The sequence below is a fragment of the Corvus moneduloides genome, chromosome 1 (genome assembly GCF_009650955.1).
Source record: "Corvus moneduloides isolate bCorMon1 chromosome 1, bCorMon1.pri, whole genome shotgun sequence".
In the NCBI taxonomy this organism is placed as follows: Eukaryota; Metazoa; Chordata; class Aves; order Passeriformes; family Corvidae; genus Corvus; species Corvus moneduloides.
This window is the reverse complement of record NC_045476.1, coordinates 28,356,851-28,379,363: the sequence shown is the minus strand read 5'-3', so window position 1 is coordinate 28,379,363 and position 22,513 is coordinate 28,356,851. Positions and strand designations below refer to the sequence as shown.

The following is a 22,513-nucleotide window of genomic DNA, read 5'->3' as shown; positions in this document are numbered from 1 at the left end:
AATAATTAATTCTAAGGGAAAAAAACCCTAATGCTTTCTGCTTACCTGATATGGAACAATACTCCCATGAGCAGTACCCCAGCGTTTTGCTTCAATTTTGCAATTAAGGTAATTAGCTGCTACATGAGTGAGACATGCAACCTGAAAATGGAAAAAAAGTATAGTATTGAGGAAAGCTGAAACTTCGCTGACAACTTCTCTGAGATTTCTTTCTATGTGCTTCAGACACATAAGTTCACAAATTTATGTCACAAAAGTATCCTTTAGATATTATATGTTTTGTATACTTGTTACTATGAGAAAAACTCAAGCTACAGCTATATCACAGAAGTGCTCATTTAAGTACAACTCAATAAACTCAAAAATTAATACATTCCCCATAACACCAGTAATGCTGGACACGTGTAGCATTAAACTACCCTGAGAGATAAGAGAGAGTCACCCTAAATATTTTGCAGAATGGTTAGCAGCAGAAGCGTCTTGTCTGAAGCCTAGTGGGAAGCATGATGGATTTGTGGGAGAGAACTCACCATTTCCTGAACCTCATTTCCATGCTTAAATCACAAAGACTTTTTCTCAGTTACAAGATTATCTCTTTGTTTTCTCCTACGCTTCTCATTTTACATGTCCAAGCTATGAAAAATATTTCTGAATTCTTCAGCTCCCCACATGTTCTGTAATATTAATTAAGTGGTGGGCCTTGATAAATCACCTGTCATTAGAAGATAAGGAGAGATTTAGCAAGTTATTAGTCAGACAGAACTGGAAAAATATTAACTTTGAGGAAAATACAGCATGCTAACTTAGGAACCAGAATGTAAGAGTCTTAATATATATTTTGTAAGTATGATTATATCTTAGCAAAAAGAACATTTGTGATGCAGTAATGCATGGAAATCAGTGGTTCTGTTATAATCTATGGCAGATTCTTTATTCTTAGTTCTTTGAGATAATACACTGTGTGACAATATCTGAAGCCAAGTAACACCAATATAACAAGTGTTATATTACCATGGAAGGTTATCACTACTTCATCAGACACAAGACTTTTCTTTTATTCTGTTAACTAGCTGTACCAGTAAGATGCAAGTGCTTGCCTAAACAGTAGACCATGTGAACATTTTTTTCCAAAAATATTATTTTCTCCATATTTCACCCATTAGATGGAAGAAATTTGCTTTGATGATCAAAGAGTGTATACTATTTTGTACCTACTAATCAGACTAATCTACAACAAAACACGCAATTAATTTAGAGTCCACCATTCATATTCCAATATGTGAATTATATCAGAATTCCCAGGAAACAAAAGTAATTTCATTTTCTTCTTCTTTCTCCATATATTCTGAAAAGACAATGTGAATGTGTCACTGTAACATTTAAAGAAAATATTTAACTGTAAATCATGGATGCAGTGATTTAGTACAGCAGGAAACCTAAGAAAATATACAGCAAATAAGAGTCTAACTAACTGACAAAAATGATATTTGTATATACTAACTACAAATAAAATTCCTTATTCCTGAGTACTGTTGTAAAGCATTTTGTAGCTGGATTTCAGCTCCAGCTTTCTATAGCCCAGTGTCACTTAATTTGGCTAAAATATTGAATCACGTCTGTCCTTTGGTCCCCAGGAAAATCTCAGCAGTTAAGGAAATGGAACTAAGAGTATGTAGAAAGAACTTTTTTCCCCTAGTTTGCAACTTCCCTCAGCAATATAGAATGAAACACACCGTGATTAGAGAGAGAGAGTTAATGAGTTACAAGAGTGTGTCATTTATTAGTAACACATAGCCTTGACCCATCATTCCTGCCATTTTTCAGTTTGGGGTCACACTCACAACCACCCCAAATGGCTCTGCAGTGATGATGAAATATTATTCATTAGATATTCTTCTGTATTTGTATGCAACACTACACAGCTGCCACACTACACACAAATTTCACCGACAGGTGAGATGCATCCATTACAACCAGCTTTTACTTCTAAAGACCATGAATATACATTTAACTTTCCCCATTTTCTGTACAGGAAATGCTATATCAAACTTAACCCTGGGAAGGACACAGTGAATTAAAACCTAGTGAGACAGAAATCCCAAAATATTGATATTGAATGTAATCAAGCCAAGATTTCATTCCATCCATTTGTTTCTACATTTTATGCTATAGAAATAGGGGTTGGAGTTTCATAAGCAAAATTCTTCACAAAAAACTTTTATCCCTAAAAATATATCTTCCTAACACAGTGTTGCAAATTGCTTCAGCTTCCCTGATAAGAAGAATGTAGTATTTTCAGTAATAGAAAAAACCACACATCTAGATTTCTCCAAAGCACTTGTTCACAGTACACTAGGGAAAAAGGGATTAAAACATAATGCTTGCTAGATATTGAAATTTCACCACTAAGGCATCTGCTTCTGACTTGTTTCAGTAGCAAGAGACTGAAAAAGCCAGGGAAGTCAGAGCTTAGTAAAGATGGCAATGTTGGAACTAACAGTTGCGCAGACTATATCAAGGTCTCAGTTCAACTTGCTACTTAGTATGAAGAATAATTCCATTTCAGTCGATGTACTGATCACTTGCTTGAATGCATATGCCTATGTAACCTACGAAACTGGTTTGCTTATTACTGTTTTTTCAACAAATCATGAAGGTAAAAAGCTTTTGGCTTTCTTTGACTTCCTTCTCTGATTTAGGTACCTTATTCATAGACAAATTAGCCAGACAAAATGAATTACTAGCAGTAACCGTAGTATCATCACCAAACAAATAAACTTACATAGGTTACATCAAAGTAAATACATCAGTGTTTTGTGTTTTGTGTAAAAATACACAGTTGAGTGAACTCTGTGGCCTTTTGCCACATTCATAATAACTCTCTGATGAGTTCAGCAAACTTAGAAGATGATTCTGTTTCTACTGTCCCATGAAACTGTCATAGACTTCCCAGGACTACCACGCTTTTCCCTTTCCTCTCTTCCTGGCTCAGTTCATTCTCTTTAGTTTCTCTGAAGATTTAGTCCCCCTAAAAAGGCACTGTGCAAAAAACTTTTTGGCATATACACTTTATGTCATTAATAAAGAACACAAAGAATTTATTTACCTATATCTTACAGCTGTTAAGCAAACTGCTGAACTATTGGCAAAAAAAAGATATCCCAAATGAACATTTTACAGACATTATATCCCTTAGAAAAAAAATGTTTGTAACAATGTAAATCGATTTCTCCAAATTCCCCTGTAATTCAAGACACAGGACCTCATTGCTAGAGACACTTCTTGCAGTAGAAATATCTGTAATAAAATAAATGTCTCAAACTGGAGTTTGGGTACATCCATATGACATATTCAGCTAAGTAGTTTTAAATCTATATTTTAAACTGCTTTCCTGAAACCTTATAGACCCATTTCTTTTCTCCTTTAATTAAGAAATAATCCTTAAAAGTAACCTTTGAACTTGTAACATTAAAGCAGATATAATACAATGATACAGACATCTCTGTATTCATTTGCTTGTAGAGACAGATCTATGCACTGTAAATATGTATTATCAAATATCTACAGATAAGCATTTCTTTATTTCACATCATTAAAGGGAACACACATTTCAACATTCCTTTCTAATATTACTGTTGATGGCCAAATCCCATATTTGTGTTACAGAGTTACTTAGAACAAAAAGAGAGCTGCATTAAGGTCTGAAAAGTTATGCTCAGATTATGACGGAATCAGGCAGATGGGAAACAAGATATTAAAAGCCACAAGGTCAGCAGACAAAGAAAAGAGACAGAATTTCAAAAGATTTTTTTCAAGAGAGCACATCAAACATAATTTATTACAATGAAGTCACTGAGTCAATCAATCATTCACATGCAATTTCAACAAGTGTATATGAATAACAAAAGAAGACAGGTAACTGGAAAGAGGAGAAAATAACATTTTAATTATATTCTTTTTTTCTTCTCCCTCCAATTTTGTGTCTGCTATCCTGCCACATGTATTAACAATGCTTTGACTCTAAGCCAAGTTAATTTATTTCTGTCTCGTTCTTTGTTTCCTTTTTCTTAAAGCAGGCGTGTAGACTCTTACGAACTTTGAGACTCAAGCAATTTACAATGGCATAGGTAACTTATTTTATGCCATACTACAGAAGTAATAACACAATTATTAATTTACAGCTTTGCAGGAAAAAATCATTCTAGAAAATTCCATTGCCTTCTGTTGTGCAGAGGCCAATAATCTTCCACTTACACCTTTTCCATACTTCTGGTGACATGTTAAAAAAATCTTTACATGAGAAAAATGTGAACATAAGATCAAAATCCACATTTGGTGCCCAGTAAAAAAGCTCTCTTAAAATCATGGATCCTATGCTAGTATTTACCTAATGACTGATTTTACTGGTTTATGTTTTCCCTTTTCCATGCTGCAATAAATATTTTGATACTGCAAACATTTAAGTTTGACTAGTTTTACTTTTGCAATTATTCCCTGTTGCCCTTATTGAAGCTGCTTCCACGGACATGTGCATGAAGTGACTCAGCTCTTGCTCCTTGAGCCATTTTTGCCTTATCCAAAAAACCCCAAAAATCCACATCAAAACCCAAAACTCCTATCTCTACAAGGAAACCCCCACTCTTCCAGATAATTATGCAATTCCTAAACATTGACCCAACTGTTTCAGGATGTGGCACTGTACCACAGTGAACAATGGTGTTCTATCTGTTTTTTGACAGGGAATTGTGTTTCAAACTCCTGCAAGAATGAACTGGGCAGCAGGAACCACAGTCTTGTGCCGAGGCAAGAGAGCTGCCACAACTCAAGGCAGCCCATCACACAGGGTCCAGCAGGAAACCACAGCATTCCCAGGAGCTCTCAACAAACATCACCTTATTCAGGCTTGTAAGGGCCACCCATCTAGCCCGAAGCCGAGAGATCTGCAGAAGCTAAAAATCAGTTCAACAGTGACATACACCTCTAGGCAGGGCAGACATTCCCACCTACAAATACACAGCAAAGCCACTGCCCACAAAGGAGAAAGATTTTACTACTTCATCAGTGTCCCTACATCAAGGCAGCAGGTCTGGCCTGCAAATTTAACTAAAAAAAGTAAGACTACTATCACACAGGCCAAGGCTTACTATTAAACACAATTTCAGAAGAATGTCTGTGGTCATGTTATGAACACTGTGCTCCAGCTAAAAAGTGTTTTCTACTCAGTGACACCAGTTTCTTTTAATGCAAACCTCCAGGAAATTATCGTGAATTCACCCTTCACAAAAGAAAACTCCTGGCACTGAAGTATCAGTAAATGGCATAATCCTAGCCACAAGTACAATCTTGTTAAGATATAACCAAATCTTTAATGACAAATAACTACAATTTTAAAACAGGTTTCCTATAGTTTTAGTGCCTTCCAACCAGACACAGGCAGGTACCCAAATCCGTGCCAGCAAAGACATGCAGCATGGGGGATTTGCTGATTCGAGTTAGCCACCTGACCAATAGCACACAGCAAATCACAGTCACACAGAAGATGTGCTAGGAGATGTTAATTGAAACAACAAAAAAACACAAACCATGCAATAAGAAAATAAAACGTAATGTATTTGAAAACCTTACCTAGAACATGAATTCTCAGAGGTTAAGATAGATAACAAGAGCAAAACAGACTTTAAGGTACACAGTTGTGTAAATACTTTTTTTGCCTGAAAATGATGGCTGATAACACCTTTTGCTTTATTAAAAAAAAGTTTAGACTACATAAATAGAGAAACTGAGGCATCTTCAAAAACACAATGCATTTGCATCACAGAGAACTGCTACGTTCAGTGAAATGCAACAACAAAATACAACTGATCTACGAATTATTTTTCATGAGATATTTAGAGCTTATAAAACACCAGAATGAATGCTTCTGTGCTTCCCGCAGCATGGAGATCTGCTCCTGATTAAGATACAATTAGTATTAACAATAGCAAAGATTGATACAACTAACAGATGTAGGACTTGTAATTTTAAAAGTACGTACTATTCAGCACACAGTTTCAAGAGTAAGTACACATTAAATGGATTCCTATCTCTCCTCAGTCCCCAATTAAACTGGCAAACAAACAAACAAAAAATAAACTTCTACACACTCAGATGAATTTTAGGCGGAGGATCAGAAATAAAAATCGTGACCATTGAAGCTATTAGACAGCACTAGCATTAAAGAGGAAAAGGAAACAAACAAAAAAATTCTTTTAAATGAACCCCAGTTGAAGAAAGACACATTCTAAAAGGAAGAAAAAATTTCATTTTCTTGATTGCAATAAAATACTAGGTTGTTTTTTTCTGAAAATCACTGAAAAATCTTGTTTCAGCTTCATCATTACACAGGAATATCTCTAAGGAACCTCTTACTTAAAAAAAAAAAACCTACTAAGGAGAATATTAGCACTAAAAATACAAAGAACTCCAAAGTTAGTCTGTATACCCTGTGCAAAATTCAAAAACTGAAGGCACTGGGTTTCTCAGGAAGAAAATAAATAAATAAATTTAAAAGCCTATCAGTGTGTTTTCCCATAACATGATCCTGGAAACAGATGAATCATTTTAAAAGTAACTTTGAAAACAATCCCTTTTCTTTTCCATGACAAGGATAATTCAGCTAAAACAGTTAAAACTTTGGCAGTGTTCTAACAAATGAAATCATACGTCAATAACAGGCATATAAGACAACTTTAGCGATAAACTTCTACAATTATTCCCTTAAGACTTTATTCTCTCTTGTCATGATTTAGCATAGTTTGGGTTTTTAGTAAAGAGAGCTTCAGCCACAGAAGTGATTCTCTTGCAAAGAGGTGCTTACAGCTTCCTCTATGACCCAACAGAACCAATCAACTGGTTAGTTTGAATATTGGCAACTTTTTTAAGCCACTTAAGAAGCTTGACACTCCTCTGTGATCCACATTTAAGAACCAACAAGCCCTGGGAAAGCTTTCTCTTGCTTCTGGCTTTTGGACAGGTAACAGGGGACTCGTGGTGCTTCTGCCGCTGGACACCCGGCACGGCCCACTCAGTGCGGGCTGGGCTGGCTGGAAGGTGGCCGCCCCCAGGGCTGTGTGGGCCTGTTCCACCCGCAGCCCTGGTCCATGCAGGCGGCCCTGCGGGGTGGCTTGGCCAGGCCGGCCGCCCCCCTCCAGTGCGGCCAAAAATTCATCTCAGGCCACCGCTCAGCAAAGATAAGCGATAAGCGAATTCCAGCTGCGGGGCCCAGGGGAGATTAACCCTTTTAGTGCTATAAGATTCCTCCAGAGCAGATGAAGCCTGCAGACATCAATCCCCTCCCAAGTCAAAGGAAAGGGAAAGGTGAAGGCATGTGAAGAAAACACCATAAAGACACCAAAGTCAGTGAAGAAGGAAGAGCTGAAATCCCGAAATAGGAGTAAGAGGAGATGCTTCAAGTCTAGAAGCTGAAATTCTGTTGTAAAGCTATGGTGATGGACTATGATACATCAGAGTACCCATTGTAATTTCATGAAGCATGGGGGGTGGAGTGTTCAAACTGCAATTGTGAGCAAAAGTACTTGTGCTGAAATAAGCAAATGTTGAAGTAGCTGTGATTTGATGAGAAGCTTGAACAGAGAGAGATGAAAGTGATGAAGACCCTTGCTCCCAGGGGAGGAGGAGGGCCTCTGTTCCTGGAGCTGAAGATGCTCCCAGAGATAGGTGAAGAGAACCTTTGTTTCTGAACAGCTCAACCTTAAAATGGTACCTCATTAGCTCAAGATTGGACCCTCAAAAACAGTTGTGGGGAAAGCTGTAAGTTGAGCGAAGGGTCTTTCACATGCAAGCAGAGAACCCACCCAGGCAGCTGTCATGCTGTGACATTGAAGCCATGAGAGAATTGTTTCTTGTGGAGATGTCTCCATAGCATGAGCAAGAGAGACTCCTCTCCCTAAGTGAACTGGAAAAGATTATTATAGAGGTGGTAAACCGAAAATCTCAAGGGTTGTCTTTTTACGTTGTCAGTGGGAGAAGGGAGAAAGGTGGGGTGAAGAGAAGTGTTCTGAAGGTTTAGTCTGACTTTTCTTTCTTTCTTTTAGATCTGTTAAACTTCTTTATATTCTTTTAAGTTTTGTGCCTGCTTTGCTTTCTCCTAATTCTTATCTCACAGAAGGAAAATAATTAATTAATGGATATTTTGAACCAAACCACTACACTTAATTGGTGTTTTTGCCTGGTTAAAGATTGAACTCGCTACATCTCTGAAGAAAGACTATATATGCATTGAAATATTAAATGCATTGTGTTCTGTACTTCATACAGCTTTACTAAGTCCAGGCAAAATTCAACTTACAAAAAGTTTATTCTGCTACATTGTATACAGGTTCCTCTAACACTATAACACATTTTGTGTCTTGATTTTCTAGAGCTGAATTATAGTGAAGATAAGGTTGAGTACTCAAGGGTAAGAATCAAGGCCAACAGGGCAGACATCAACCAACCAGGATAAAAGGCAGATGGGCTATTCTATAAGCAGCTGCGAGCAGTCTCACAATTGCCATCCCTTGTTCCCATGAGGGACTTCAACATACTAAATAGATGTCTTGAAAATACAACACAACAAAGAGGAAACAGTCTAGGAGGTCTCTGGAGTGTATGGAAGATGACTTCCTGATGCACTTGGTGAGAGCCAACTAGGGAAAGGGTCCTCTGGACCTGTTGTTTGTGAATAGAGAAGGACTTCTGTGTGGGGGTGGAAGGCTGTCTTGAGCATAGCAATCATGAAATGATAGAATTTTTAATTCTTGCAGACAGAAGGAGAGGGCAGTCAGGAGAACTGTTACCTTGGAATTCCAGAGGGCAGACTTTGGCCTGTTTAGGAGACTGGTTGAGAGACTCCCTTGGGAAGAAGTCCTGTAGGACAAAGGAGTCTAGGAAGGCTGTATATTCTACAGGAAGGAGCACCTAAAGGTTCAGGCATAGGATCATCATGCCGCACATGCCTGGCAACCAGGGGATCAGGCCCAGCTAGTATAGATTTATGAAAGGCAGGTCCTACTTGACCAACCTGATCTTCTATGCCAAGGCAACTCACTTAGTGGATGAGGGAAAGGCTATGGATGTTATCTACCTGCACTTTAGTAAAGCCTTTGACATTTTCCCACAGCCTTCTTGTGCTCATGGCTCAGATGGGCGTGCTCTTCACTGGAAAAAAAACTGGCTGGATGGCTGGGCCGAGAGAGTAGTGGCGAATGGCGCTGCATCCAGCCGGTCACTAGTTCCCCAGGGCTCAGTATTTGGGCCAGTTCTGTTTAACATCTTAACAATACACTGGACAAGGTGACTGAGTCACCCTCAGTCAGTTTGCAGGTGACACCAAGTTGACCAGCAGTGATAATCTTCTGGAGGGCAGGAAGGCTTTGCAGTGATACCTGGACAGGCTGGATCAATGGGCCAAAGCTGCTGGCATGAGGTTCAACAAGAACTGATGGATCCTCCACTTGGGCCAAAACAGCCCCAGGCAGCACTACAGGATGGGGGCACAATGGCTGGAAGGCTGTCCAGTGGAAGAGTAACTGGGAGTGCTGGCCAATTGTGGTGGTGCAAGTGGCTCCAGCCACTGCCTCCTGAGGAGAATTCAGACAAGAAGCTGTGGTGGTCAGCAACCCAAGTTTAGTATATAACTTTGCAGTCACGGTGAGAACCCAAAATTCCTTTGTTCTGCTGTTTGCATGTTTTCCCCTGATTGGCTAAGGTTTTCCCCTCCCTGTTTTATGTATGAAGTTGTGCATATTCGTATCCCTTGTTTAATATGTATCAGTTCTAGAAAGTTCTTTGTTCCTCCACGCTCCATTGGATCTTTCCCTAAGTCCCTCCTATGTGTTGTCCCCCTTGGTTCCCTTGCTGTCAACCCCAACTGCTTGTGTTTACCCCACTGGCTGAGATCCCTTTCCCCACCTATTCTGTAGTCAGTATAAAATCCCTGGACCCTGTGAAAAATTGGGCTTTTCATCCCTGTCTTTCCACCGCAATAAGCCTGTGTGGAACACATACGGAGAGTCTCCTCTCTTTCTTCTTTGCCTTTGCCTTCGTGCCTTCATTCCAGCAACAGGAGGAAAGCTCCCTTGGGTGAGGAGCTCTACCCCTTCTTTTTGTGTATCTCAGCAGGGATTGCTGCCTTCCAAGAGTGGTTGCAGCTTTGACCTCCAGGCTTCCTTTTTTCAGCACACGAGGGGAAAACCCCCTTCACCTTATCCTAAGCTGCAAAAACTCCTTAGTTGACAGCAGCTGAACATGAGCCGGTGTGTGCCCAGGCAGCCAAGAAGGTCAATGGCATCCTGGCCCGTATCAAGAATAGTGTGGCCAGCAGGACCAGGGCAGTGCTTTATAATCAGAACTGGTGCGGCCTCAAATCCTATGTTCGGTTTTGGGTCCCTCATTACGAGAAAGACATTGAGGTGCTGAAGCGCATCCAGAGAAGGGCAATGAAGCTGGTGAAAGATCTGGAGCACGAGTCTTATGAGAAGCAGCTGTGGGAGCTTGCATTGCTCAGACTGGAAAAAAGGAGGCTCAGAGATGACCCTTATTGGTCTCTACAACTTCCTGAAAGGAGGCTATAGTGAAGTAGGGGGCCAGTCTCTTCTCCCAGGCAACAAGTGATAGGAAAAGAGAAAAAGACCTCTAAACCCAGGAGGTTTAGATTAGATACTAGGAAACATTTTTTCACAGAAAGGGCAGTCAGCCACTGACCCAGGCTGCCCAGGGAAGTGATGGAGTCACTATCTGGAGGTATTTAGAAGATGTGGCACTTAGGGGCATGCTTTAGTGGTGGACTTGGCAGTGCTGAGTTACTTGATGATCTGAAAGTTCTTTTCCAACCTAAATGATTCTTTTCTGCTCTAAAAATAGTAGCTATATTTGACAGCTGAGAATGGAAACAAGAAGGCATAAAAATACGATAAAGACAAACAGATTTTGCTCATATAAAATTTAATTACCTGTGAAGACAGCCATCAGAATAACTACAGTAATTTTTCTTGTTTGCAATAGTGTAGTATCCAGAGACTCCAAATTGGATGCTACATACACTTTGTGAAGGATACTATTTTTTTATTTTATCAGTAATAAGGACTTGTCATGGAAAGCTGTCAACATCCAAAACAAGCTGTATTAAGGCACTTTTAACTTTTGATCTTAGGATTAGGAACAGCGCCATTTACAATGAAAATATGCATACGTCTAACCATTTACAGCACTCATCTTTTTTGTCTCCACATTTGTCAGCATTAATAAATGGAAATGGAATGGAAAAAAGAATTTTAGGTGTATTTGTCTACTGACAATGTCATTTTCATCTTATCTGTAGTGAACAAATACAAAAATAAAATATAATAGTAATTTCAACAGCTTGTGCTGCAGCAGTGCAAACAGGTAGATTTTTAGACTTTTTATTTGATACATAGGGAAGCACATACAGAAACAACTCATGTCTGTTTGGTTGTGTGAGAAATGTGCAAATATTATCTCATTATCACAGCAAAATCTCCCATTCATTACAGTATTGGCTTGGCAGAACAACAATGGCTTTAGTTCTAACACTGACAATCTCCATTCACCACCCATTAGGTGCTAATGCACTACAGGGATGACACAAGAAATAAATCCATTCAATTGAATGAAATGTTTGAAATAGGATGTTTCAAGATTATAATTTCTGTGCCTCTGCAGCATTAAGCAATGCCCATAACGCTCTTTTGAGTACTTTAATGCTGTCCACATTGCAGATGTAGTTCATCTACTAAGCTGTTACACAGCATGCAAGTCAGAGAAAAGTGGTCCAAAGTTTTATTTCACTTGAGTATTACCAGTGAGTCTGGAGTCAAAATCTGGCACTTCTACATAATGCTTTTTAAATAGTGGCAACATTGTAAATGATACCCTGGAGAAGGTAATTATTCTTTAATCAATCTACAAAAATATTTAAGTAGTGCCAAAAAAGCCCCAAAGTGTTTTATCACAGAGGACACTAGAATAAAAGTAACTTCAAATATATTTATCAGGGAAATCTAGTACTACAAAATTCATTCAAAGCAAAGCAAGGCATTTTTACTGAATACGCATATATATATATATATATATATAAATATATACTGAAAATAACTCTGACTAGACACTCACATCGATGGTTGCATTGATTAGCAAATGTAAACATTAGCAAATGTAAAGCCAATCTACAAGAAGCATCTGAAGTATGATTTAGGGAACTACAGGTCTGTCAGCCTGACCTCAGTTCCAATCAACGTTATGGAAGAGATCACCCTGAGTGCCATCACATGGCACATGAAGGACAATCAGGGGATCAAGCCCAGCCAACATGCATTATGAAAGGCAAGTCCTGCTTGACCAATCTCATCTTCTTCTATGACCAAGTGACCCACTTACTAGATGAGGGAAAGGCTGTGCATATACTCTTGCTAGACTTCAGTAATGCATTTGACAGAGTCTCCCACAGCATCCTCTTAGAAAAACTGGCTGCTCACGGCTTGGATGGGCGGACTCTTCGGCAGGCAGAAACCTGGCTGGATGGCCAGGCCCAGAGACTTGTGGTGAATGGAACTAAATCCACCTGGTGGTGGGTCACTAACAGTGTTCCCCGGGGCTCAGTTTTGGGGTTGGTCCCTGTTTGATATCTTTATTAGTGATCCGGACCTGGGGATTCAAGGCACCCTCAGTAAATTTACAGAAGACATTAAGCTGGGTGGGAGTATTGATCTGCTCAAGAGTAGGAAGGCTTTGCAGAGAAACCTGGACAGGCTTGATCGATGTGCTGAGGACAACAGCATGAGGACAAAGGGGAAGTGCAGGGTCCTGCACTCGGGTCCCAGCAACCCCATGCAGCCCTACAAGCTTGGGGAGGAGAGGCTCAAGAGCTGTTCAGCAGAAGGGGACCTGGGGGTGCTGGTTAACAGTTGGCTCAATATGAGCCAGCAGTGTGCCCAGGTGGCCAAGAAGATCAATGGCATCCTGGCCTCTGTGAAGAACAGTGCAGCCAGCAGCACCAGGGCAGTGATCACCCTCGTGTACTCGGCACTGCTGAGGCCACACCTTGAGTGTGCTCCTTTCTGGGCCTTTCACTCTAGAAAGGACATTGAGGTGCTGGAGCGTGTCCAAGGAAGAGCAACAAGGCTTGTGAAAGGTCTGGAAAACATGTCTTATGGGGAATGGCTGAGGGGGCTGGGGTTGTTTATGCTCCAGAAGAGCAGGCTCAGGAGGGACCTCATTGCTCTCTACAACTACCTGAAAGGAGGCTGTAGTGAGGTGGGGACTGGTCTCTTCTGCTGTGCCTGCAGTGAGCGGACCAGAGGAAATGGCCTTAAGCTGAGACAGGGAGATTCAGATTAGATACGAGGAAAAAAAATTAGCATTAGGGTGGTCAGGGTAGGCATTCAGATAAGTTGTCCAGGGTGGAGTCACCATCCCTGGAGACATCTAAGAGGTGTCTGGATCTGGGTGATGTGGTTCAGGGGTTTAGCAGTTACAGTGGCAGTTCTGGGTTGACAACTGGACTTCATGATCTTAAGGGTCTCTTTCAACCTTGATAGTTCTATGATTTTCCAGCAGTTTAATGGATACCTGTTTTTGAAGTCCTAAACTAGAGCCTGAACACATTTTTTATAGCTTTCACTATAACATAATAAGTAATAAATTATTACTTTTGGCCTGATCACATGTCACTTCTCTAAAGAGTTTGCAATCTAACTGATTAGCCAAAATCAATACTGAATACAGAAACAATACTGTGCTGAATACAAAGAGAAATTCTGGCAGCAGGACCTTGTCAGACCAAAGGAAGTCATTATTTCAAATGTGTTCTAGCATCATCCTTTACTTCACCTTTTTTTTATAAATTATAATCTACGGAGAAAATTTAATGAGAGTTATCTGAAGTAATCAAACTAAGCAGTGTTGAAACCTTAGTTAGAGTTCTATCAGCATACCCAAAAATGCCATGCTTGTTAAGGTTTATTAGATTTCCAGAGGTTCAACAGCACATAAAAATCCGCTGTCTTGCTAACATAAGATTTTCCATGACATAAAATTGAAACCTCTTCCATCAAGTTACAACCCTTTTACTTGTTGTTTACATAAATAAATGGAGCATAATGTGTTGAAAGGCTCTATCCTAATTTGATGAACTTATAGAATGACTTCTGAAAGCTTCTATGAGTTTAGAAAGTGAGATTCAGGTGAGATTTTGGGGTACACTAAATGTATTTGTTCTGCTACCAGTTGCTTAAATCTTTCCCCTTTCTTTTCAGTTACCCAGGTTATCCTTCTCCTAGTACTCAGCATGATTCTGAAATCTGATCTGCTAGTAATAAACATCTTGATTCCATTTCCAAGATTATACCCTTATTTAAAGGTCATCTAAATTAAAAACTCATTAAAAGAAATGTCTTCCTTAGTCTTCAAACTCTCTCCCCTACCCGCTCTAGGCAGCCATTTTTGGTTTTTTTTAGTAATAAAGGGCATATTTTTTCTATCTCCTTTCTAGTCTTTCTCTAATTAATGACAGAGGCAGATCAACACAGGAAAATGAAGCTGCAACTCATTCAGGCTTGGTTTCTTTAGCACACAAGCAATGGTAACAAAGACAAAAAGACAGAATTTACAGTCAGGTAGCAGAAAGAAGAAATGCCCTTGCAATTTGAATATGTACTCTATTTACAGAGTAAAGAAAGCCACTAAATAAAACCAAGATCCAGTTGGAGGATGTTGTACCAATGACTGCATAACTCATCATTAGAAATTATAACACACATTCCACAGAGGCCAATATTAAATTGAGTTACTGTCATGTTAGTATGGTCTTCTGGTCTATTCAATCAAATTTTGGCTGCTTAAAACCCAGAGGGATAAGTTCTGTACTTAGTTATATGGCTGTCCGCAATGGAAATTGTCAAGAATACAGGCCAAGAAGTGTTTAAAGTGCAGTATATGTTTAAAGAAATGTTCACTTTAATTCAGATTTTGTTATTTTTCCATATGAGAGCTATACAGTGAAAAAGATGACATCTCTATACATCACATGCTCAATTTTTTATTATGATGGAGATTAAGAATACAATGTTTTTCAAAGATGATGTTTTATAAGCTTGTAAAAAACCCACTTATTCAAACCATACCCAAAAACAAGACAACTGTGTAACAATCCTCATAGCTGGCCTCCAAAATCACCAGAAGCAATAACCTCTAAAAAAGACGATTTTCTTTTGGTATTCAGTCAACTCATGACTCTCAGCAAGCGGAGAGGCAACAAGATACAGTCAAGACACCTGAGCAGTATTTAAGTTCCAAGATTGATATTTCCACACAACTTACTGCTCAGGGATTCTATCATATCATGTATGTCCTAGAGGCAGTATGCAATGGCTACCAGTTTCACCTATACTCAATAATTGCTAAAAGACATGCCATGAAAGCCTTGAATAGATAGCACTGAAAGCACCTTAAATAGATAAGCCTTAAACAGAATGATCTTGGGAAAATGTGATGCAGAAACAAAAACTAATAGCTTCTTACCCTCATCATTCCCTCAGTAAATTAACAGTTAAATTAAGCACAAAAATGAAATAATGAAAATAATTTATACCAATTTTCTAGGTTTTTCTAGAGTCAGTTCAATATTTTCAGAAGATTAAGTGTTTGCTACAGCAAACACAAACTAAAACATAGTAATTAGAAGCAGAGAAGTGTCTGATGAACAATCATGTTATACAAATAATATTAACCACATTATTCTGTCTATGGAATCTGGGAAAAAATATACTTCAAAATTGCATAAATGTTAAATGCAAAACATTTCTTGCAGATTTTTAATCCAAACGAAACCAACCTATTACAGTATTTGTTGGAGCCTGGTTGTAATTAAATACAGGAAGGATACTAAAACTTCCAAGAGATTTTTTTAAGCCACAACAGAAGAAAAGGCACAATTGCGTAATTGGAACCAAATCCAAACCCCACTTCCTTCTTATTTACCAGTATCATCTAAAGGACACTATTTAGATGCTGAAAGGTCTGGAGCTGACAACTGTGAATCATCTAAAAGTCAAAAATTTCAAAGGAATCATATGACATGGGTTAAAAGTTTATAGATGAGAGATAAAAAAGTTTCTGCTCACTGCAAAACCACATCCTAAGAGTTACCATATTGCTTGTTCAAAAAAATCCTAGAATCCTATTTTGTTGTGGGGAAAGAAATCTTCTTTGGTAGTAGTAAGTGTTTAAAACACAAAAAAATATTTCTTCAGAGAACAGGATCTCACTTACAATTTGGTTCTACACATATCACAAATACGAAACTAACTTGCCAGTCAGTGGGTTAGTTCTTTAAAAAGCTTCAGATCAGTTTTGTTGGCAGTTGAATTCATTTCAATGCTCTTTGTTATTTGCATGTCTGTGCAGGAAATTAGTATCAAAAGCATTCTCCAGCCCTCCCCTCTGCAAAAAAAAATTTAAATCCTCTACAAGGCATGCAGAAAAGTGATAGTACGGACACAGATGGACGTTAAAATGCTGGGCTTTCTGCTATAAAACAAACCAAGCAGTTTTCAAGATTTTCTAATTACCTGAGTGACTTAACCCCTGGGGTTTTCATTCCTTTCTGACATAGTCAAAGTCATCAACACTGAACAATGAAGACGTGTATTGGCCAGGTTTGCAATTTTCAGTTCAGAGGAAGGGATGGACAAAAGGTCCAAGCACACTGCTGTATTAGCTCAGTGCATGAAATGCTGGCAAAACCAAGAAGTTTCATACAAGACCCTGCTGTCGCAACACTATAAATAGGATGGTTCAGCACACATAGAAGATTCCTTTTTTTCTCATGAAAAATGACTACACTTCAGTGAATCTCAAGCTGAAGGAAAAGTTTTCACGATGTCTCTGTTTGACCTCTAGGTCCTACCATTAATCAACAGCAACAAGAACCTAATAAACTGAAAGTCTAAAACTTTAGGTTCCTTATTTTTTTGGCAGCATCCATGAGAAACTTCAAAAGGTCTTCTTTTTGAACATTCATCACATGAGGAAAAGCTAGCTTTAGATACTTAGTTGGGACATAAAACCAAAATCTCTTTGGAAACATGTATCTTTAAAGACCCTGATCATATCACAGTAATTGTCTAAACTCGTTTAAAAAAACTCACTACCATCAGAAGTATTGCAAGAATAATTTATTTATTTACATTAATTTTCAGCTTTGTACTACTGTTTCTTAGTAGAGACACTGATCCTTAAAAACTTAAAAGTAACCACCAGTTTTACAAAAGGAAAGAAAATGAACCAACAAACTACATGTTCTGTCTGAGACAGACTCAGCTGCAACTTAGGTTTTTCTTCATTCATTTTAACACATCTTTTTAATGGGATTGATCACATGCTTTTATTTTTTGTACTTTAGAACCTCATCCATAAACACTTCTTCCAATTTAATAGATGTTCTCATTACAGTCTTGGGCCAACACCCTAAAATTAATTTGGACTGAGGCAATCAGATTATCTAAACCCCTAAAAGAGCTCTTTTCTGAATAACATCTTTTACCCATACTCTGTTCCAATATACCAACTTATTTGAATTTCATTTACCCCACAATGAAGTAAATAAAAATATTTATTTTTCAATGAGAGTGTGCATTTATGGAATTATATCTTAATAACTTTTAGATAACTGTACTTTGATAACAAGCAGGGAAGCGGTTTATGTTTAAAAAAACCCGAAAAACTACTGAGCTTTTCCTTGACCATTTAGCACTGCTTCAACGAATCATGTAGAAGACAAACACCATGTCACATGCTTTGTTCACTAACATCTATCCAAGTCTTCAATCTCTTTCTTGTTTATGCCAGTGAGCGGCCTAAAGGACGATGATGTGGAAGTTCAGATGGAAATTTTGCAATATAAGAACAGTTCTGTGCATAGACAAATCTACCCTAATTAAGGAAAAAGATTATGAAGACAAATGAGGTAACAAAACAGGCTGAAATAAGAGAGCTACAGAAACACCTAACTTCAACTCTTCTTGCTTTCAGCATTTGATAAAATACCTAATAATAATCAAGAAAACTACATTTAAAAAAAAGCCAAAAACCAGTGGAACAAGGAGTTAAACACCCCCCTTCCTCCCCCCAGATTACTCTGGAAATTAATAAAAATTTTCAGAAGTATTTTTAATAAAATTAGAAATTAAAAGATCAAGGAGCAGTTGCCATAATATATAACACTACAATACCTTAAACACAAAACCCCACTACATCCATATATATATAAAATACTTAATAAGCATTTAATATACATTTAAAATATTTTTCTAAACTGCTTTTTTTCTAAATATTATTCCAATACAGATACATTTATGAATATATTTAAGTATAATTAATTTCAGTTCTTACAAACACTTGTTCTGAAACAAATGAAAAGTTCTTTATTTATTTAAGCAAGGATTTCCCCTCCTTTCTGATTTCAGTAGTTATTCAGACAAAAGCAGTAGGCACTAAAACAAGAGCAACCTCAATCATTAGTCTCAATCATTGTTATAATACAAGAGTATAGGTGTCCAACCTCTTGCTCACACCTGGGCCAACTTTTAGCACAATGGGCACTGTCATTTCTCAACTGTACTGACAGGTATAATGTGAAGAAAAATACAATTGAATAAAGATGAAAACAATGGAGCACTGTAGTCACTTTAATTAGGACTGCATACAATTTTTACGTACATTTTAAAACATAAACAAAAATTCCTCTGTATCATATACCCAGTTGATATCAGCAAGTACCTACATCAGCAAGACAACATAACATCTGATCATATGCACCTCATACCGATGTCACTTGCTTTTTAGAAATTATAAATCATTGCACCAGTGATGTTTAAATATTCAAAGAAGAGTTAAAATTCTCATTGTTTGTAGTATATGGTATATCTTTCATGATCAAAACAACTTTGCCTTTAACGTCTAGGAAAAATGCTGCATCTTCTAATCTACCTCATTCTTTAACTCCCAGAGCCACAAGGCAGCTCCCCCCAGATTACATTACTTTGAAACTTGGGTGATACTTTATTACTCTGGGTGATTTTGCACAAGTTATTCAGTCGCTCTAAAAGTAACATTACCCAGTGCCAAAGCCTTCCTTTCAACATTGGTTTCACCACTTTAGGCTTGTCTGTCTCAAATTACTCACTACAACTGTTACAATCTCAGAGATATTATAAACCTCGATTAACCCGTGCTTTGAAAGAGCATGGCAGTCCTTTGTAAAAAGCGAAAACCAAACTTAGTGCAGTAGTAACAATAACCATGTCATATAAAATGGTCACTACCAGGGTGGCAGGTTAAGAGAATGATCACTAATGTCATTACTGTCATTATTGTTGTCATTAGTTATATTAACTAATGCACATTAGTTTATAACCAAATAGTATTAGGTTCAAACATCTACAAAACAAAAAGCAATTTTTTTACAACTCTTACCTGAGTTGACAAGAGATTGCAGTCAATGTGTAGTCCTTTTCCCGTCTTATACCTCTGAAGTAAACCAGCCATAATTGCTCCATATGTGTACAACCCAGTAGCAAGGTCTGTCATTGCTACTCCTGGTCTAACTGGCTCACCATCCTAAAGAAAAAGAAAACACCCCAAAATGAAACAAGACAAAACAATAAACAAAGAAAAAATTAAAAGCAGGAAAACAAGCAGAGACAATATGATTGTGCAGGGCTGGGATCTTATTGGCTTGACAGAGACATGGTGGAATGACTCCTGTGACTGGAGTGTTGGAATGGAGATGTATAGGCTCTTTAGGAAGGACAGGCAGAGGAGACCAGGAGGCAGTGTTTCCCTCTATGTCAGTGACCAGCTGGAGCACATACAGTTTCACTGGGGATGGATGAAGGGCTGAATGAGAGCACGGAGAGGGCAATTGCAGGTAACGTTTCAGTCCTGCTGCACGTGCCCATCCAGGGAGATGGAGTGGATGGGGCCCTCTATAGACAGATTGCAGTGGCCTCGCATTCACAAGCCCTGGTCCTCATGGGGGGCTTCAACCATCCCAATATCTGTTGGAGAGGCAACAACATAGAACCACACGCTGTAGGAAAAGATCAGGTTTAAGACCATCTAAGGAACCTGAAGGTGCATAATCCATTGGACCTGATGACATACATCTGCAGGACCCAAGGGATTTGGCAGTGGGAATGGCTAAGCCACTATCCACCTTATTTGACAAGTCATGGTAGTCCAAAGAAGTTCCCACTGACTGGAAAAAGGGAAACATAACCCTCATATTTTAAAAGGGTAAAAAAGAAGACCCAGGGAACTATGGGCCCACCAGTCTCCTGGTCTCCTCTTCCTATCCAGCAGGATTATGGAGCAGATTCTCCTGGAAGCTATGCACATGGAGGCACATGGAAAATAAGCAGGTGATTTGTGACAGCCAACATGGCTTCACTATGGGCAAATTGTGCCTGACAAATTTAGTGGTCTTCTATGATGGGGTTACAGCAGTAGCAGATCTGGGAAGAGTGACTGATGCCATCTACTTGGACTTGTGCAAAGCATTTCACACTGTCCCACACGACATGCTTGACTCTGAACCGGCCACTTGGTAGATAAGGAATTGGTTGGATGGTTGCACTCAATTGCAGTTAGTGCAAGAAATCAGTATCTTTGAGTGAACTGATGTATGAAAACCACCACTAAAAAACAGATATTCTTGCAGCATGTACACAACACTGCCACTTTGTGATGTCGCATACTGCAAATCATGAAGGATTTATTATGCAACTTTTTGTCCCTAATAACATAATGCTTCAACTCACCAGTGCAAAAAGAAAAGAGGTAATATTAGAGACAGGAGAAGCTAGTGAAGACTGAATTTTATTATGTCTAGAAGCCAAAGGCCTAAACAACTTCCACAGTATGCTGACACAGGTGCCTATCTGTTTAAAATGCAGAACCATATTGCTTCATTCTTCTCACTTCCTTTTTCTCCCTCCTCTTCAGTCCCTCCCCGAGCCAAAGTTCAGTTTTATATTTTCCAATATACACATTCCAGGCTTCTAATAAGAAAACAAAAAACAACTTTTTGTTTACACATGTAAATATTACACATGCAAATACATGCAAATTCATGACCTTTTAACTGAAGTCACTGAAAAGTTGTTTGTTCAAATATCCTTTCTCTGTATGTCATCCCTTTTCTGGCATCAAGGGAAGAATCTTCATTTTACATCATGTATTTCAGAACTTCTGTAATCATTGGCATGATATACGTCCCCTCTGAAATCAATGGCAAAATGAACTTATAATTTCAGCCCAGCTAGGCTTTTATCATAGGATCTTTGAAGTGCTTCTTCTGAAATATTCTCCCATTTCCTACTCTGAAAAGTTGGAGGTCAGGTGATCAGATTGTCACAGCAGTTCCTTATTTTGAAGTCTTATTCTTTGTTGATTCTTTTTTTTTTTAAGTTTTCAAGTTTTGAAGAAAAATAGCAGTGCAAAGCTAATGAGACTGCTCCAGAGCTCTGGCACCCAAGTAAGCCTACCATAGGACAAGTTAAAATCAGTATAATTGATAAATAATAACTGTTTGTCAAGTTACCATAAATGTATTTGAACTAATGCAGCATAAATTCAATAAAATTGAATTTACAGAATTATTTTAATTAGCCATGTCTAAACTCCTAAGTATAATTATTGTAATAATAATCTTCTAAATAAGATGCAAGAATTGTTTACTAATAATTATTAAAAAAAAGTGTCTTGGCTTCATGTAAGAAAATTAATCTTCACCATCATTTTTCTTTTGCACTCCAACAGGATTTACGTAAGTCTGATATCAAGTCATATATAAGTTATATTTTTCTTTAAATTTTTTTATTTATTATCAATTACATTAATAGAGCAATTCTGAAATAAAAGACAGTAGGACAATATTTTCTACATAAGATGGAAAGGGCTGCTATTTTATTCATATCATGCAATTGACTAAAAATTATAAAATCTGTATAAAATATAACAAAGTTTAAAAAAAAATTCTTAGCTACTCTCTTTCAAACTGCACTAAGGATTAGTCTTTGACTATCTATAGCCTAGATATCTATAGGATGATATATAAACTACAAAATATTAAGGTGAAAACTGCTTTAGGAAGTACTACTTTTTTGAAGAATCTCTTATTTCTTCCTTCTCCAGACTCTACACTAAGCTACTTCAGCCTCCCTATAGAAAACGCAGCTCGAAGGTTTCAGCTATTTACAACTCTCATTGTACCCAGCTCTGGGGAAAACCAGGAAATTTCATTCTTCACTTTTATACGCACAGGCCTACTGAGAAAACTAATTAGCCCACGAGAATGGTTTTGCTCCTCAGAGCTACCACAGAGAAATAAAAGAAAAAACAAAACAAACAAAAAAAACCCACAAAAAAACAAAACCAAAAGCAAACCACTCTCCCC

General features: G+C 38.1%; 1 protein-coding gene across 4 annotated transcripts in view; it reads right to left on the bottom strand.

The window, feature by feature from the left end:
* Nucleotides 1-22,513, bottom strand: part of SUGCT (succinyl-CoA:glutarate-CoA transferase) — a 341,541-nt gene that overhangs the window by 273,292 nt on the left and 45,736 nt on the right. For 3 of the 4 annotated variants that reach the window (XM_032103646.1, XM_032103654.1, XM_032103633.1), the window contains exons 8-9: nucleotides 19,531-19,674; nucleotides 46-141 (exon numbers count right to left, since the gene is read on the bottom strand). In XM_032103646.1, the coding sequence (XP_031959537.1) occupies nucleotides 46-141; nucleotides 19,531-19,674 (240 nt within the window). The remainder of the gene's footprint in view (nucleotides 1-45; nucleotides 142-19,530; nucleotides 19,675-22,513) is intronic. The other variant, XM_032103637.1, reaches the window with a different exon arrangement.